General features: G+C 35.5%; 1 protein-coding gene across 4 annotated transcripts in view; it reads right to left on the bottom strand.

Annotated features, from left to right (window-relative positions):
• Positions 1 to 5,036: 5,036 nt before the first annotated feature.
• Positions 5,037 to 18,490, bottom strand: part of ATOSA (atos homolog A) — an 85,983-nt gene continuing 72,529 nt past the window's right edge. For all 4 annotated transcript variants that reach the window (XM_061180305.1, XM_061180303.1, XM_061180306.1 and 1 more), the window contains 4 exons: positions 15,341 to 15,499; positions 10,583 to 10,651; positions 8,070 to 8,269; positions 5,037 to 6,045 (listed from right to left, as the gene is read on the bottom strand). In XM_061180305.1, coding sequence (XP_061036288.1) covers positions 5,892 to 6,045; positions 8,070 to 8,269; positions 10,583 to 10,651; positions 15,341 to 15,499 — 582 coding nt within the window. In that variant the 3' untranslated portion in view covers positions 5,037 to 5,891. The remainder of the gene's footprint in view (positions 6,046 to 8,069; positions 8,270 to 10,582; positions 10,652 to 15,340; positions 15,500 to 18,490) is intronic.

Raw genomic sequence — 18,490 nt, 5'->3', positions numbered from 1 at the left:
TAACCTACTGAAAATTTGCCTTTCTTTTATGCAGACCTACAGGGAGAAGGCAGAATGCACTAGTCAGGCTAACTTAAGCATCTAACAGTTTTATTTTTATTGAGTTGACATTCTGGTATATATCCTACATCAATGTATTTGTGAGCTAAAATCTGATAGATGCACATATATAGAAAATCAGTATGTGTAACCTTAGATAAAGAGAATCTGTTCCTGAAAGATAGTAACACTCACATGAGGGCAAGTTTGAATTTCTGGGAGGCAGATTTTGGTCAATGGAGAATCCACAAAGGCCAATGTCCCACTGTGGGGACTGTCTGAGAAGCCATCCTTCCCCAAGAAATATTCCTTTGCATCATCAACCACGTACCTTAATGTTTAAAATTACACAGCGATCACCAATTCCCTGTTTCTCAAAACTTTCTTCCCTTGACCTTTAGGATACCACTCTCTTACTTCTCTGGTCATTCCTTTGGTGAGTCTTCACCTGTCTCTTAATGGGAGGATTTTAACAATTCTGTCCTTGGATCCCCTTCTCTTCTAGTTTTATACTTTCTGAGATATCATTTCCATCCTCATAGCTTCAACTGCCATTTATATATTCTAGATCAGTGCTGTCCAAGAGAACTTTCTGTGATGATGGAAATATTCTGTTATCTGTGCTAGCCAATACAGTAGCCACTAGCCATATATGAATAATGAGCATTTGAAATGTGACTGGCACAACTAAGTGAATTTTCAATTTTATTTAATTAAATTAAATTAGCTACAAGGATTAGAATCACTGAGAAACCCTAGTGACGGAGATTCTCATTAAGTCTGGGGCAAAGAACTGATGTTTAACCAAAGCTCCCCCTGGTGATTCTGTGCATACATGCATAAAAGATTTTTCAGGCTTGGAACTAGGTAGGAATATAAAAGTTTTAAAAAGATCAGGGGTCTTTTTGAGGTTTAGGTACCCTAGCTCAAGGGTTTGTAGGAGTGAGTAAAGGAGATGAGAAGTCACACCCCATCCATTCCTCAAACAGCTGAGCGAGGAAGTCTACCTGCATCATTGCTGATATTGTAGCAAATATCAAGAACCGAATACTGTTTATTATATTGAAGTATAGTTGATTTACAATGTTGTGTTAGTTTCAGGTGTACAGCAAAGTGATGCATATATATATATATATATATATATGTTCATTCATATATATATATATATATATATATATATATGTATGTTCTTTTTCAGATTCTTTTCCATTATAGGTTATTATAAGATATTGAACATAGTTCCCTGTGATATACAGTAGGTCCTTGTTGTTTATCTACTTTATATATAGTAGCGTGTATCTATTAATCCCAAACTCCTAATTTATCCCTATTCCCTTTCCCCTTTGGTAACAAGTTTGTTTTCTAATTCTGTGAGTCTGTTTCTGTTTTGTAAATAAGTTCATTTGCATCGTTTTTTTTTTAGGTTCCACATATAAGTGATATCAGATGGTATTTGTCTTTCTAAAAACAGAATACCTTTTTAATGAAAGGGAGAGACTGGAAGATCAACGCAGGGAAACCAAGTTAGATAACAGAGTGCCAAAAAACCCTGAGTATAAATGGTGATGTCTGTGAGCAAAACTCAGGGAACATTACCTGAATAGGTAGGTCAGAGAACTGTAAAAAAACAAAAAAAAGTTTTAACAACTTGAGTGTTGGAAGTGGAACTTAAGAGAGTGGAGGATGCCACTTCTCTAGGGACTTAGTGAGACAAGAGAACTTTATACGAACTGGAAAGGCTGGAATAGGAAATTTTTGAATGAGTAAAAAGAATGATGAACAGTGGGGTCTGGAAGAGACATTTAAAACTTTAAACATTTAAATCTCATAAAATATTTGCCACAATATGTTTCTGAAACTTCTCACAACTGTATTTGCATGCCTCCTGACAGTGTACTAAGTTGAAGGGCCTCTGAGTTGCTTTAGGACATTCCTTCCTAAAGTTTTTTTTTTTTTAATCAAAATCTTTTCCCCCCTAATGATTAATAGGCATTGCCCTATTATATAATCTTATTACACAGCAAATTAAATTTTTTGCCAAGAATATTGATGAAAAGTATATGTTGATGCCAGGCCACAATTGCTAGTAGGAAAAAAAAATGAAAAAAGGGGCAAAATGCCAGTGTAGTAGAGTGGAAAAGACAGAAGATTTAACCTAGATTTGAATCCTGGCTCTTCAACTTACTGACCATGGGACCTTGGGCAAGTACTTCAAGTGTCCTTTTTCTTTCATTGTAGACTATATCCATACTCTCTCTGAATCATGGCTTTAAGTATTAAATAACATATAAATTGTTTACAATGCCTGGCACACAGTAGGCATTCATATGTTCCCTGCCTCTTCCCAGTGTTCAAGTTTAAGACATATATCTCTCACAGATAATCCACGGTGGAGTACAATGAGCTGATTCCAATGTCACACAGAGACAGTCTTAGGGATTGAGAGTGAATTCCTACCATGATGAAAAGCCTACTTCCCAACTAGACTCATACTGTGTTCCCAGGTCTAGTAGATCATGTGGAGTGTCATATACTAAAAATTTTTTTTTTAATAAATTTATTTATTTATTTTTGGCTGTGTTGGGTCTTCGTTTCCGTGCGAGGGCTTTTCTCTAGTTGCAGAGAGCGGGGGCCACTCTTCATTGCAGTGCACCGGCCTCTCACTGTCACGGCCTCTCTTGTTGTGGAGCACAGGCTCCAGACGCGCAGGCTCAGTAGTTGTGGCTTACGGGCCCAGTTGCTCCGCGGCATGTGGGATCTTCCCAGACCAGGGCTCGAACCCGTGTCCCCTGCATTGGCAGGCGGATTCTCAACCACTGCGCCACCAGGGAAGCCCTTATATACTAAAATTTTAAGAGCCACCACATCTGTAAAGTGATAGCTAGAAGGGTGGACGGAAGGAGGGACTTTCACATTTACTTTACATAACTATGTAGTGTAAAAATATTTTAGAGTAAACATGTATTGCATAAATTTAAAAAATTAAATTTAAAAACAAATCATTGCTTCACTCACAAACTGACTAGGGAGAGTGGGGATCCCAAGGATGAAGTTTTTGAAAGAGAAATTGCTTCCTTTCTCTAACCCTCGGGGAATGAGAGAGACCTGGTGGGGTAAAATGACAGGAGAGGGAAGCTTCTGTTGGGTCCCTTCCAGCCAGTCCCCATTGTCATCACTTGTTATTAATATTTTTCATACTCTTCTGATAAGAAAATCTCCAAGGACTTTCCGGAGGTTACTTGTGTCCTGGAGTTCCTTTTGAAAAGAAGTTATCACTCATTTTGTTAGTCTGCAAAACTGCCAAGTGAGCCTGCAGTAAGTGAGGAGATCTCTATGATCTACCACAGGTAGCAGCAGTGTTGGTTGTCTTTACCTGCAAGCCAACTCTCAGTGTAGTGACATAATCTGTGAGTACAAAGAGGAGCCACATAGGAAGTGTGGTAAAGTCTTGGCCTATGGCAAAAGAAGGGTAGAAAAAGAACCATTATGATAGAGATAGTGCCAGGGCAAGCGAGAGCAGACAGATGCTGGGTCACCATACCTCACTGGGAAAAAGAACACGGACAAAAAAGCCCTTAAGAAGTAGATGGACAAAATGTCAGCACTTGTTTCCCTTGCACAAACTTGCTAGGAAGAGCACAAGATGCATCCAGCTGCTTCAGTCATTTTCTGGAAATTTTCTTTAAAATGCCCACAAAGGTGGAAAACCAGGTACTAGAAGTAATTCTAGAAAGATTGCAGTGTCGTATCCACATAAAAAGACACCTGCATACACATACATCATTAATTTTTGGATTACTAGAGAGGTTAAAGCAGCAATAACATTTTTTTAAATTAAATAAAGGCATTTTGATGTTTTAAATACTTCGTATTTTCCGAGTTTTATATAAAATTATCAATATTGACTTTTGTCAAATGTATATAAAACGTCTATTGGGATTGACATATACGCACTACTATATATAAAATAGATAACTAATAAGGACTTACTGTATAGCACAGGGAACTCTACCATGCTCTATAATGGCCTATATGGGAAAAGAATCTAAAAAGAGTGGATATATGTGTATGTATAACTGAATCACTTTGCTGTACACCTCAAACTAACATTGTAAATCAACCGTATGCCAATAAAAAATTTTTTAAAAGTCTAGATACATGTATTGAAATACGTATTCTAATAATTAGATGACACTTTAAGAACAGAAGACACATTAATGATACTCTCACCCCATTTTCTCAATCACCCAGAGCCAGAAAGGTCAGTTCCATCAGATACCATTAGAGCTAGGACTATAATCCAAACCTCATGGGTCCTAATTCCATGTTGTTACCACACACCTAAAGATTAAAAACAAACCCTTATAAATTTGTGCCACTGAAAACTTTTTTATTTTTCGTGGAGTATAAATAGCCTTTTCTCTTTAAGCTGGTATTTCAAAAGGACTTTATAAGAGGCTTCTTGCTGACCACCCCACAGCCTGCAGGCACACACTCTTATATGCCTTGTATAGTCTAGCCATTAGCTGAGTGCCAAAATAAAGACCTTCCCATCTCCAAATTCCAGACTGCTCACTTGGTTCTAGACTCCCAGGTCTCCTGGGTCTGGCCTACTCGAACGGTATGTATTTTCTAACCTGCGTTCACGGCTTTGTGTGAGCATTCCCAGTATTTGTGCCTTGTTATCTGATCTGCTGTTGCCCACTGTCCCTGTACAAAGATCTAAAACCACTCCTCTTTCTGAGGGGGATGGATGGAAGACTTCTGATGCACTCAATCATGTTCCTTTACTCAGTGGTTTTCCCAGTTGCCAAATGCCTTCCATGTGACCGTGAATGAGGAAGTGATAAATTGGTACAAGGCTCAAGATATCTCTCTCTTCTTATCAGCTGTAAAGCTAGAATAGAAACTGTCTGATCGGTACCAGAAATTCACTCAATCACATAAATGTCTCATCTAAAAATAAAAGCCAAATACACATTTCTTTGTTTCTTGCATATATTTACAATATAAATACTAATTTGTTTTCAAAGTACATATTCTTTTAACAATTTGCAAAAGTTATCTAGAATGGGACAGCAATTTAACGTAAAGCCTTTGTAGTAGTGATTAAGGAAAAAATAGAACTGTTTTGGGGATAAGGGATTCTAGAAGGAATATGAATGGGCATGATGATCTGAACTTGCTAAGGGAATGTGAAGCAGCTTACTCCGCGTTGCACTGCCGATACAGCATGTCAAAGGACTACTGTGTGAGACAGCAACCGGGATGGGGTTTTGTAAAAACTACACCTGGGAGATATAAAAAGTACACATGCTTGCATAGTGCGTTAACCTTGAAAGAAGCTCAACATTTCATTCTCATTTTCAATAACTTAAATGAATAGTACTTAAAACACATCACACAAAATTAAAAGACTTGTGCATATATTTCAGATTTCAACATTAATGTCAAAAATACATAGTATGATTTTACATAGGATTTGTGCTACATTAGAACACTAAAGACAAACATCACTTGAGTAGTAAGGAGAACATTAAATATTAAATAACTGAGAAATGAAACGTGTAAACACTAATCTAACTGTGGCGGGGGGGTGTGGGGGGGGGTGGTTTGCTCTTGCAACAAGTCCAGTGAAGTGGTTTCGACAGTACAAAAAGGGTTAGGACATGGGTGTTTCCAGTCTCCTTGGAATATGTGGATCTCATCCCAGGAATCCTTTCATAAAAACTGGTCCAGGATAACAGGAGAGGATCCACTCTCCTGCTTGTTAATTTGGTACACTCCCTTCTACGCTATTTTTTACTTTCAAACTTGGGTACTGAGCAAATACTTTAAATTGTCACTCTTTATCAACATCTTGGTGAAAACTGAGGGTTTGTTGGCGATTCAGTGTAAGATTTGAGTTCATATGCAGCACCGCTATCAACTTCCATCGACTTTCTAGAGAACAGGAGCCGTACATCTCTATGGAGGTAGATCTTTCCAGATTTAGAACTCTGGAACCTAAACAAAGAAACAATAAAAAGATGCTTCATATCAGGGAATCAGTGTTTAAAACAAACAAACCTGAGTAATTAAATTCTGAAAGCAGGAAGGATTAGTCTTGCTACAATATTAACAGTGCCTCTTTAACAAGATATTTAAAGTCTTATATTGCCAAAGCACTTGCTGCTATTTCAGTGCCTCTCCCTCACTATCCCTAAACATTCCATACTCCCTTTCCCCTCTTACAATGACAGAGGTGCTTCTTTTTGTAAATCTGGGTTTCACGTCCCTGACACCACAGCACATGCACCTTTCCTTACCTGTAGTATGCACTTTCAGTTCACGTCAGCCAATTATACTACATTTGGGCATCTTCTAGCTACAAAGAATGACCCATTTCACACAACTTGCCCTCCTACAATTTTGAGTACATTAAAATGGATTCCACACTTGGAAAGTCACCACAGAAAACCATCAAGTTTTGAGACAATCACAGGACGAGAAAGGACTGCTACCACCAGTAGTGGCTAGCTAAATAAAGCCTAATCATCATTAAAAACCAAGAGGAAAGTTAGCAGTGAAATGAAAATGGTTATCAAAGCTGTATATGGAACTGTTTCTATCCTCTGCTAACAGCTTATAGCATAATACAGGGGGTTGGAGGCTTTAATCACATAAACTTATCTGGCAGATAGTCAAACATACCCTTTAGTGTTAATTTCTCTAGTTTTCCCTTTGCATAGCAGAAATATCTGGGTTTGTGGATTTTATTCCCAAATTAGCTGAAAAATCTGGTGGTCAGTTGTATATATTAAAGCAGACCTCAGACTGGCTCACTCATTCTTTCTGCAGTTTTTCACCTTCTCAACATGAAGAAGAACATGGTGAGCTTTGGGAATTATGCCATACCTTCTAAAGCAGTTTCTTTACAGCATTTAAGGTATCTAATCATTATGTGGAGATGACAAAAGCTGGGATAGTTGACTTTTTGGTGAATGTTGGTTACATATGGCTAAGGCTGTTGTAACAGATTAAAGAGATGAAAGTTACCTCCTCCTGATGAATAGGGCTCCCTGGAGTAAGTAGTTAAGCTAAGATGAATTACTGTCACTGATGTGATTGAGGACTTACTATGAACGACATCAGAAAATTATTAGGAATAGAGTTACAGTCAAAGGGCTACTGAGTTCTCTTCTAAGCAATAGACTTGCTCATTGATCTTAAGAACTACACTAGGATTTCAGGGCTTAAAACCTTACCCTACGATGCTGGAAGCATGGACCTCAAGAGCAAACAAATGGTTTCTCGCAACCTAGAGCTATTAGCTGGGTAGTAAAAGTTTGAGGAAAATATATTTCTGATGGAATCACCAGAATATAAGCTGTATAAGAACAGAGATTTTGTCCCTGCTGTTTCCAAGAGTCTAGAAGCATGCCTGACACATCAGTATTTGTTGAATGAATGAATGAATACATGAAAGTTAAGAATTTCCCTGTCCAACTCAGCAGCCACAAGCCACATGTGGCTACTGAGCACCTGAAATGTGGCTAGTTCAAACTGAGTACAGCAAAAGAATGTAAATATCTCATTAATAATTTTTATATAGATTACATATTCAAATTATAACACTTGAATATGTTAGGTTAAATAAAATATATTAATTCTCTGCTTATTACTTTTTTTAATGTGGCTACTAGAAAATATAGAACTATATACATGGCTCGTATTACAATTCTATTGGACAGCATTGGTTTAGAAAACTGTGTTTCATTTCCCCCAGATATATTATTAGCATTGTTTTGCTATAAAATAGCTTCCATTACACAGCTATAAATGAAAACTCCCCTAATTCAACAAGTAGTAATGACTGAAGGAAGATATGCCATGTGTTTTCTGCATCCTGGCATATCGTAAAGAGTGTCGAAGTTAAGCAAATTCCAAGGGGCACTCGTCTAGTTAGAATGACAGTTTTTTAAAATAAACTAAAAATTTTAGAGTTTTCTTCTAAAGTAACGTATTTTCACATTCATTTGAAACATTACCTCAGATGTATGAGGTAGCGTAATAACCGTTCTTCTGTATGTCGGATGTTCTCTTTATTAACACTTCTCTTCATTTCTTGTTTAACAGGTACAGAAAAAGTTCTTTGTCGTAGGAATGTCTGATGATTGGCTGGCATATCTCGTAAGTCATATATCACAACAAACATCTTCACCACAGTCTTATTAGGATTAAATAAGGTCTGAAGAAACAATATAGAAATTATTCTTTAAAAACAGTGATTTGTTTATTTGATTCAAAATGATTGTGCCAATAATAAAATAGGCTTTTTAATAATAAATTAATCCCAGTGGATATAATTCAGTTTGGGGGAATAAAGTTAATAAAATTTCAGAAGTTTATGAAATGATATTCAATTTTTTTTAATGGTTCAATTAGATTTTTTATTTACAGAAATAAAAGAAATAAAAGCTCCTGTAACAAATCAAAATCTTTAGTCACAAATCTCACATTAATAATAGATAATACATAACATTTACTCTTGTTCATATTTTAAGAAATGGTTCCATTAGATTAAGCAAAATACACCTTCACTGAATTAAAACATTCCAGTTCAATTACTTCAAACGCTAGCTTTATTAAAATGAGTCAACTGAAAAATGCTCAAAATAGAATTTTAGTTTTCCTCACATTTTAATGGTGAAAAAATAGAATTTTTTTTTAAATAAAAAAATAAAATCTTGGTAAAACTAGACTTTGATGTGATGTTTCAGGTACATATGGTTATTATAAAATTCAAAATACATTCTCAAAAAAGAGAACTTTTCTTGTTTGGAAATTTTTCCAAGTTTAGAAAATAAAGTTCATTATTATTAGTTACAAAGTAGGCTAAGTAATACTTCATGTTCTCACAGTTGGATTCATTTCAAACACTGCAGTGACACTAGACTTTTTTTTTTAATCATCATCAATATCATACTAGACTGAAATTAAATTCAACTGCTACTTGGCCATTAATAACTGAAGGAATATTATTTTTTAAAGTACTAATTTTTAAACAAAATTCCAAGCTGCTGATTTGACTTTAACCAAATTACCAACACATCAATAGGTAACTTGGTGCCCATGCTTTCAGAAGCTCATCCGTGGCACTGGACATCACTCACTGAATCAAAATGAGAAATATATCAATATTATGATCCAATTTTTGAAATCTAGTGAGTCTTAAGATTAAGGCTAATAATACATTTAACAACCACAATAACTAGTAAGCCAGGAGTTCAAGCCATGTTTATACATAATTAAATTTATACAAGGAATGAAAGACATACCCAAATTTCAGATTTAAAATAGCCAGTAGAGTTGGTAGTCTTCAAACAAGGGGTAAATGTGCTGCCTCTGGGTTTATGCCTCATTATTATGACACCTGATAGCTAGCTTTCCAGTGACCCACACTTTCACAAGCGCTACAGAGCCAGAGGCAAGAGATCAGAAGATGATCACTCTTTTAGTTCAAGAAATCCATTCAACATAAAAATCTTACTTTAAAATGCAGTGATTTTTCCTCGGTAAAATTTATACATATGTACATACTGCAATACATACATGCATATATATTGCCTAGTACTATGTTTCATTCCTGTGTGATACGAAATAAACAAATGTACAGACTCTTCGCTATACTGGAACAATGGTGATGAGTAAAAGTGGTCCTTCGAAGCACTGACCACACTGAAGCCAAAGATCATCAAAAGGCTTGCTGAATTAGACCAGATCCTTAGTGTGAGGAACTCAGCTAGACTTTTTTTAAATTTCAGCTTTATTGAGGTACAGTTGACAAATATCAGCTAGACTCCTTCCAAGAGTTGCAAGAGCCAACACTGTAATAGACTTTTGCGCTTACAGGATTATCCTGGGTCTGACTTGGAGATGAACTCAATCACAAACTGGCCTTGATATAAAATTACTCTTCTGAGAACCCTAGATCAAGGATGATGAAGGATTATTGCTCTGGGCTAGAAGAGTTCTCCTAAGCCAATACTAGATCAACACCTAGACCAAAAGGAAAGAGGCATTCTTTGCCCTGACATCTGTCGGACTGCATTTCTGCTTTGTGTAACCGTCTCATTAAATCAATTTTAGAAATTATTACAGTAGGGATAATATAATTTTGCTTCCCATGTTTCCCTGCCAAAGCAATACTAATATTTGGGGTCTCCTTTTACATAGGTCAATCTCAATCCGGCTTATTATATTAAGTAGAAGGTACTGGTAATCTAAATGCTAATTATACTGAAAATAGCTCTATTTAAATTATGTTAACTGTCATATACTATTTTTCTAAAGCATTCACCTTGATTAGCTTATTAATGCTTTCCTTTTATGGAGGTCCCCAAATGGTCATTCCTGAGGCAGAGCAGGGAAACTCCAAACAAAGCTGCAGCCCCACTGTTACTTACCAAAGTTGTTGCAGCAGCAGTAGCAGGAGAAAGGGCTAAGTTCTATATGTATGTGAGAGAATGATTATTGCAATTGTAGGCTATAAAACACATACCACTTGTATTGTTCCTGAAGGAGGTACTCGATAACCCCTTTTACCAAGGGACTCTAAAGTAATCACACCCTTGAAATAAAAGAAGACAAACTGAGTACAAACTGATGCATATATATACATAAAAGACTAAAATAAGAATAATAAATCATGTAATTATTAACATTTCAGAATTGTATTTGTATGGAAAAACATTCACATTGAATTAATAGAGATACATTCTATGAATATGAAATAGTGAGGATCCCACCTCACTAGGAAACAATTTACTGTTCTTCCTAGAGATGCTTCAATAAACAATACATAACATCAATGACCATACTGCTTGAAATTAATATTAAGATATAAGATATAGAAGTGAGAAGTTCTTTAACTAAAAAGGAAATAAAGGGAGATGACAGGATTGTTCTCTTGTACCATGTGGGAGGAGGTAAATGAAGCAAAACAATTTATTGGTCTTTGGACATACAGAAGCTCAGGAATGAGGAATGATCCTAAGTCTTGCCCCAAAATGAAGTCAATTCTTCAGTCAGAAAGTTGAGTTATTATATACGTATATGGACTTCTGACTAGAGACAGACCAGCATCATCGGCATCACCTGTGAACTTGTTAGAAATGCATAATTTCTGGCTTCTCCCCAGACCTACCAAATCAAATCTGCATTTTAACAAGATTCCCCAGATGATATCATATGTACATTAAAGTTTGAGAGGCACTGCCATATTATATAGTTTTCTGAGAAAGATGCTGTAATCACTGCAGAAGTCCAAACAATGACAAACAGTATAAATTAAAACACGGGAAGCTAAGATTGAATGTGTGAAAGTTTCTAGATAACCAGGATGACCAAATTACTACAGGTGGTGACTGTGATACTTAATTCTTAGGTAGCTTTAAGAAACAAATGCTGATTCATTTAACTGGGTGAATAGTTTTCTTTTGAGTAGTTAAGTAGAATAATTGCATGCTCTACAACTCACATCCCATCATTTTACACTGTACCTGCCAAAACGTGTCAACCTTATGTAAAAGTAAATATAAAACAGGACTGTCCCATCAGGCAACATCTCTGTTGGGTTTGAAAGACAGACCAGGGGAGGCGGTGGGGGGGTAGAAAGCAGTGGACAAAGGTAAAAGGGAAGGCCAGACTCTAATATGTGAATACCTAATCTCCAAGTGAACAGCAATTGACAATCAGAATATTAAATTAATACGTTAATAATGGGAAATGTTCATGGAAATGGGCACTGAAAAGACATATGTGGTTCTTAACAAATATGATTACATGGTCATTTAAAGCATGAAAACAGCATATCAACAAACTGCATCCCTAACCAAAACAGTAATGAAGCTTTAATAATTTTTCTCTTACAATCTTCTCTACATGAAAAAATGCTATGGTATATAATGCTCCTCTTCTTCCTAGTTCCAGAAAGAAAAAGCAGAATATATCTAAATAATAGCTACCTTTCTAATCACACTGCTCCAGGAAATACATTACTGTTTTTCCTTGCCATCCTCCGCTAAATATATATAAGAAAACTGGTGAGGGAAAATCTACTACCAAGCCTACACTTACTTCCTTTAATACAATACAATTCTAATAGATTTTAGAACATAATAACAGTAAGTAAATCAATTTATAAAGAAAGAATAGGGATACTTTTAAAACCCCTCAAAATTTAAGGCAACACTTTACAACAATAATTTCTAAGCGATATAAGACTAGTATTGGCAATGGCAAGTTAGGAATTTTGAAGAGATTGGGAAAGTATTTGGAATTTTATTTGTATTATTATTAAATTTATTATTATTTTTAAATTTTAATTATTTTAATCGGTTGGCATATTAATATTTCCACCTAGAAAGTCACTGTATTTAACATAAAGAAGAAAAATACATTTTCTTCTGGCATTTTAGGATGGAATAGGTAGATTAAGATGAAGTAAATTTGGTCAAAATCTTACACAAAAACTTCTCAAGTGACCAGGGAATAGAGAATATGCAAAGCTAAGTAAAACTGAAGGAACTATATCTTAATTTGGTTAATTATAAATAGAAGAAAATATATTAAATATATAGTGCTGTTAATATGATCATAAAGCAAGTCATACCATGAATTTGCCACGGGCAAAACTGCTTTAGACCTTTCTGCCTGGTTCCACCGTGCAATAGTTTCTAAACAGTGAAATGTTGCCATATTACATAACACTTGGAGAACATTTTTACCACTGACGTCGGATTGGAGAGAGACATTTATATGGCTTTGAGCTAGTCTAAAAGGAATTATTTAATGAAAAGCCCTGCACTATCTCTACTCCACAAAGACAGAATTCTCTGTGCTAAAATTTCACCCTTGTAAGTCATTTGTATAATTTGTCATGAGAGGTCCCAAGGTTATTATTAGAGTAACAAATAGGGGTTTGGTGTCTCAGCTCCACTGGTCTGTGATATGTACTATCTTATCAAAACATGATCAGTCCTTTGAAAACAGACTAAACTACCAAAATACAAATAAGACTCCCTACCGAATAAGATTAGTTTGGTTAATTTACAGTAGGAAAGATCCGTGGTCTAAGATTTGGACTGGGTCATTTGCAAAGGGAACCCATTCCTAATGAGTAAAAAAAATTACATAATGGAAAACTTATTAAAGAATATTATCAGAGAAAAGTAAGAAAGAGATTCTTAAAGGATAGACTAACTTAACCTAATTTAGACTCTTTTCAATATTTATTCAAAATCTGTGATCATTTGTGTGTGCTTTCTGGAGACAGAGTGATAAAATCCTTTATCTCTCTTTTTTTAAAATTTAATTTAATTAATTTATTTTTTATACAGCAGGTTCTTATTAGTTATCTATTTTGTATATATTAGTGTATATATGTCAATCCCAATCTCCTAGTTCATCCCACCCCTGACCCCCACTTTCCCCCTAAATCCTTTATCTCTTAAACCTTATTTTTTTAGACGTCAACCAAGGTCAAGAATTAATGTTGTTTTGCTTTTTTAAAGCATAGTTCAAATTACCTCTTGCTCATGAATTTCACTCAAAGATAGGTTTTTGAGCTGACTTTCAGCCAATTCACTCTTTAACTTGTTTCTAACTCATCCTAATGGTCATCAGGGACTCTGTACACTAATGACCTTAGACCTTATCTTTCCATTCTTTATTACCATGTGCCAATAGAATACCTGAAACTAATGAGACTTCTTGATGTCCCAGTAAAGCAGAATGGGCATCTTTATAGCTATATTCTAATATTGTAAGCATTCCAGTAAGATACACATTTTTTCTGGTATTGAGCTTACCTCAATGATATTTTCCATTTTATTAATTATCTAAAATTAACAGTTATTTTTTCAAAATTATACTGGAAAGTGGATACATCTTTCCATGGTAAATGAATAACAAGTGGTATATGTGATAACTGGGTAGGTTTGTGAAAAATTGGGCCTCTGTTTTTTATAACAACCACTGTTATGCATCTTTACAATTATGACCCACAAGTGTTATTATTATTGAAAAAAGAAAACTTTGAATAAGTGATACCACTGTGCTTTTTAGATCAAAGTATGAAACACCAATCAGACTCCTGATTAAAATTTTCACCCTAAAAAAAAAAAAAAAAAAAAAAAAAAAAAATTTTCACCCTTAGAATGGAATAAGGCTTAACAACCTTCCTTGAACAAACTACGCCAATAATGAGTAGACTATATTTAGGTCCCTAAAAAACTATAACTTCTCTTCCTCTATTGTTTCTCAATTATGTAGAATTTGCTTTTCATAGTTTTTATTAATAACAAAAGACGTTGTTGCTAATGTCCTTGAGGAACCTAGAAGGTGGGGGAGAGGGATATTAGAAAGGAAGCAATTGGGTCAGGGGATAAGCTGGGAAATTCAAATAGCAAGACCAGAGCTGTATATTTCTATGCCTATTGCAATTTGTATTTCTCAAAGTAAGACCTAACATGAAAACCCAGATCTGACTCCATATTTTATACCATCAGTGTAAACTTCTTACAGACTTGCACTGCTAGCCACTAACTTGTCTTTTGGAAAAGGGCTGATAGTAATCACACACCATGACTTGGTATCATTTTTGCAGTTGAGGGCTTATTTCATCCTCAAATCCACTGGAATAAAAAATGGGAAAGATAAAATTATAGGATCCTAAGGCTCAAGACAGTGCTCTTATTCCTCTTAGCTATTTTACTCTCCACTAAAACATTGGCATGGAGTCAGAAATAGCTAGTATTCCAAAGAACCCTAGGAATGGAAAAAGAATGGTCCAAAGGTAAACCGAACAGGAGAAAGGGGGTGAAAGGGCCTCACAGAAGCCATAGGTTACCAAATCTTCACCTAAACTCTACTGAGATGAGGATCATAGTGAAGGCAACACTGACAGGACTAGAGTGCCCAGTAAGCACTTGAGAATTTGTGTGAGCTCAGCAAGATATGGAATTACAGTGCCACTAATCAAAATTTTATCATTTTTTCATATTTCATGGAAACAAGTAAGTTTTCAGCACAATCCTCAAATGTAATAGAGGATATCTGTTATTAGAGATTGCTCAGAAAGAAGTTGTGAGGTGTTATTTTGGCATATTCATCTCTATGCAGCCTTCAATCCCCTCTTAGGAAATGCTTTATATTTTCAAGCATTGCACCAAAGTAGTACTAAATCTCTTTAAACTTAAAGATATTTGTCATTAAGATGGTTGATTTTAGCAGAAGAAGACAATTAAAAAATACTTGCCATATAAGGAGAGGGAGCGTTATCATCAGAAACACTGTAGAATGACACTTCAACTGGAAGAGTCAAATGAGTGGGGCAGAAAACACCACTCGCCCCTACCTCGGCAGTAAAGCCATCAACAATGCCAAGAGGATCTAAACGATAGTTCAAGACAGACTCCTGGAAGGCAAAATAAAAGAATTTTTAAGAAATAAAATTTAAAAGTTAACACATTCATTCTTTCTTTCTATTTAAAGAAATATGTTAGTATGCTTTCTGGCACGAGAAAAGTGGTCGCTGCCATTGCCATGCCCTCATTTCAAATGTTCATCTGACCTGAAATCAACCCCCTCCCAAATCAATCTTCTACCATCCTACAAAGTTTGGCCTCCTTACTATTCCAACCCACACATCTTTGAACTTCACCATTATTTTGATATAATCGTTTAATGAGTTATTCTTATCTCTGTAAAGAAAAATATGCTCTACCAGAGCAGGTATAATATCAGAAATTTTCTTATTCCTCACAGAGTATATTCCTACTGTTAGCCACAGAGAAGCACTTGAAAACTTGTTAACAGGTTATATACAGAAGTTCCATCAAAACAGAAAGCCAAGTACTCATAACTTTAACTGAGAAACAACTGCCTCTTAAAAATTGTTGTTGGATGTGACATATGTTTTATTGTTTAGCTTAATTTAAAAAACAGTAAATACACATTGGGAAAAAATTTAAAAGTACATAAATACAAACAGTAGAGAAGCTCCTTAACCATCTCTCCCGAGCTCATTTGCTGAGGAAACCACTTTTAACAATTTAGTGTTTATCTGTCCAGGTATGAGAAACATGTTAAACCTTTTACAAGCTCTCTTTTCTATACATATATCAACACATATATGCATACATCATGAAATGTGAGTAGCATTTCTTTGATTCAGTAATTCTTTGAAAAGAAACACTCCAAGCCCTCATGAGTCTAAATTTGAAAATGACATCAGCAATTCTCAAGTCCCGTGTCAAAAAGACCAGACCAAGAGACCTATGTTACAACCAGCCTTCTATATCTCCCTCCTGCCCTGCAATCAATCCAATCCATATCCTGCTGATGGGACCTCTCAGTCTCACAGCCTCAGCTCTCTCAACACCACTAACCTAGCTCAGACCCTCATAACCTCTCCTCCGAACAAATGCAATACCCTCTAATTAGTTATTCCATCTTTAGTGTATCATCTGTATGACTGCCAGAGTTTTTCTTTAAAAAAAAAAAAAAGTCTTATGTTACCCACCAGGTTAAAAACTTTGTGTTTCTTGATGTCCACGGGATGAAGTCAAATATTCACAGCATGGTATGTAAGGCCCACCCTACATCTCTTCCCGCAGCTCTCCTCACTTGCACACAGTCTTATACTCCAGTTCTGGCTGATGCTTTTCAATATCACCATGCTCTTTTACTACTTTTACACATATGCCTTTGCACATGTAGCTCCCTTTGTCTAGAATCCCTTGACACTTCTCACACAAATTTACTTGGCAAATTCCTACTCATCTTTTGTAACTAAGCTCAAGTGACAGCTCCTTAGTAAAACTTTCCCAGTCCCTTAGCAGAGAGAACAAATATATGAAGACTGAGAAAATTTCTATTACAGTGCTAATTACTTCAGTTTATAGATTATTTATATGTCCAACTTCTCCAGCAGACTGTAAACTTCTCTAAGGCAGGAAGTTTATTATTTAGCTTTATATTCCTAGCATACAACATGACACATAGTAGGTACTCAATAAATGTTTCTTAAATAAGAAAAATGTTCTAAAGATGTATGAAATTTTCAGAGAAAGAGCACAAACAAAAATGTTAATGGATAAGGCCAATGATCCAATGTAGTCTCTGACTTTATTCAGATTTTTGTGACTTTAAACGAATATATTGTACTAACATGCATGTTAGGCCCTATTCAGTGCAAAACTACAAGAAAAGGAAATAAAAGGTATACAAATTACAGAGTAAGAAATAAAACTGTCCCTATTTGTAGACGATGTGGGAATCTACATACAGAAATCCGCCCCCTCCAAATCAATAAAATTAATAAGTTGAGCAAGGTCATAGGTGATTATATATGTGTTTATACATGCATATATATACATACACACATACATATATATATATATATACACACACACCCATACATATAAAATCACTTATATATATGTATATTTTTAGCCCCACCTCGCAGCATGCAGGATCTTAGTTCCCCAACCAGGGATCCAACCCATGCCCCCTACAGGGGAAGCATGGAGTCCTAACCACTGGGCTGCCATGGAATTCCCTAAAATCACTGTTGTTGGGAATGTAAATTGGTACAACCGCTATGGAGAACAGTATGGAGGTTCCTTAAAAAACAAAAAACAGAACTACCATATGCCCCAGCAATCCTACTCCTAGGCATATACCCAGAGAAAACCATAATTCAAAAAGATAAGTGCACCCCAATGTTCACTGCAGCACTATTTACAATAGCCAGGACATGGAAGCAACTTAAATGTCCATTGATAGGGGAATGGATAAAAAAGATGTGGTACATATATACAATGGAATATTACTCAGCCATTAAAAAGAACGAAATAATGCCATTTGCAGTGACATGGACGGACCTAGAGATTGTCACACTGAATGAAGTAAGTCAGAGAAAGATAAATATTATGTGATATCACTTATATGTGGATTCTAAAAAAGGGTACAAATGAACTTATCTACAAAACAAAAGTAGAGTTACAGATGTAGAAAACAAACTTATGGTTACTGGGGGGTAAAGGGGGGGAGGGATAAATTGGGAGATTGGGATTGACATATACACACTACTATATATAAAACAGGTAACTAATAAGGACCTACTGTGTAACAGAGGGAATTCTACTCAATACTCTGTAATGGCCTATATGGGAAAAAAGAAGTGGATATATGTTAAAAAGAGTGGATATAAGTATATGTGTAACTGATTCACTTTGCTGTACACCTGAAACTAACACAACATTGTAAATCAACTATACGCCAATAAAAAATTTTTTTAAAATGTCATTTACAGGTTCATGTTTAAGATTGTTTTCTAATTGAAGACAACTAAACCCTTTATATACTTGATCCCAAGTAGAAGAGTCATTAAATAAAGCAGCAC

Source organism: Eubalaena glacialis, chromosome 2 (genome assembly GCF_028564815.1).
Source record: "Eubalaena glacialis isolate mEubGla1 chromosome 2, mEubGla1.1.hap2.+ XY, whole genome shotgun sequence".
Classification (NCBI taxonomy): Eukaryota; Metazoa; Chordata; class Mammalia; order Artiodactyla; family Balaenidae; genus Eubalaena; species Eubalaena glacialis.
Note: the sequence above shows the minus strand (reverse complement) of the source record. Positions and strands in the feature narration are given on the sequence as shown.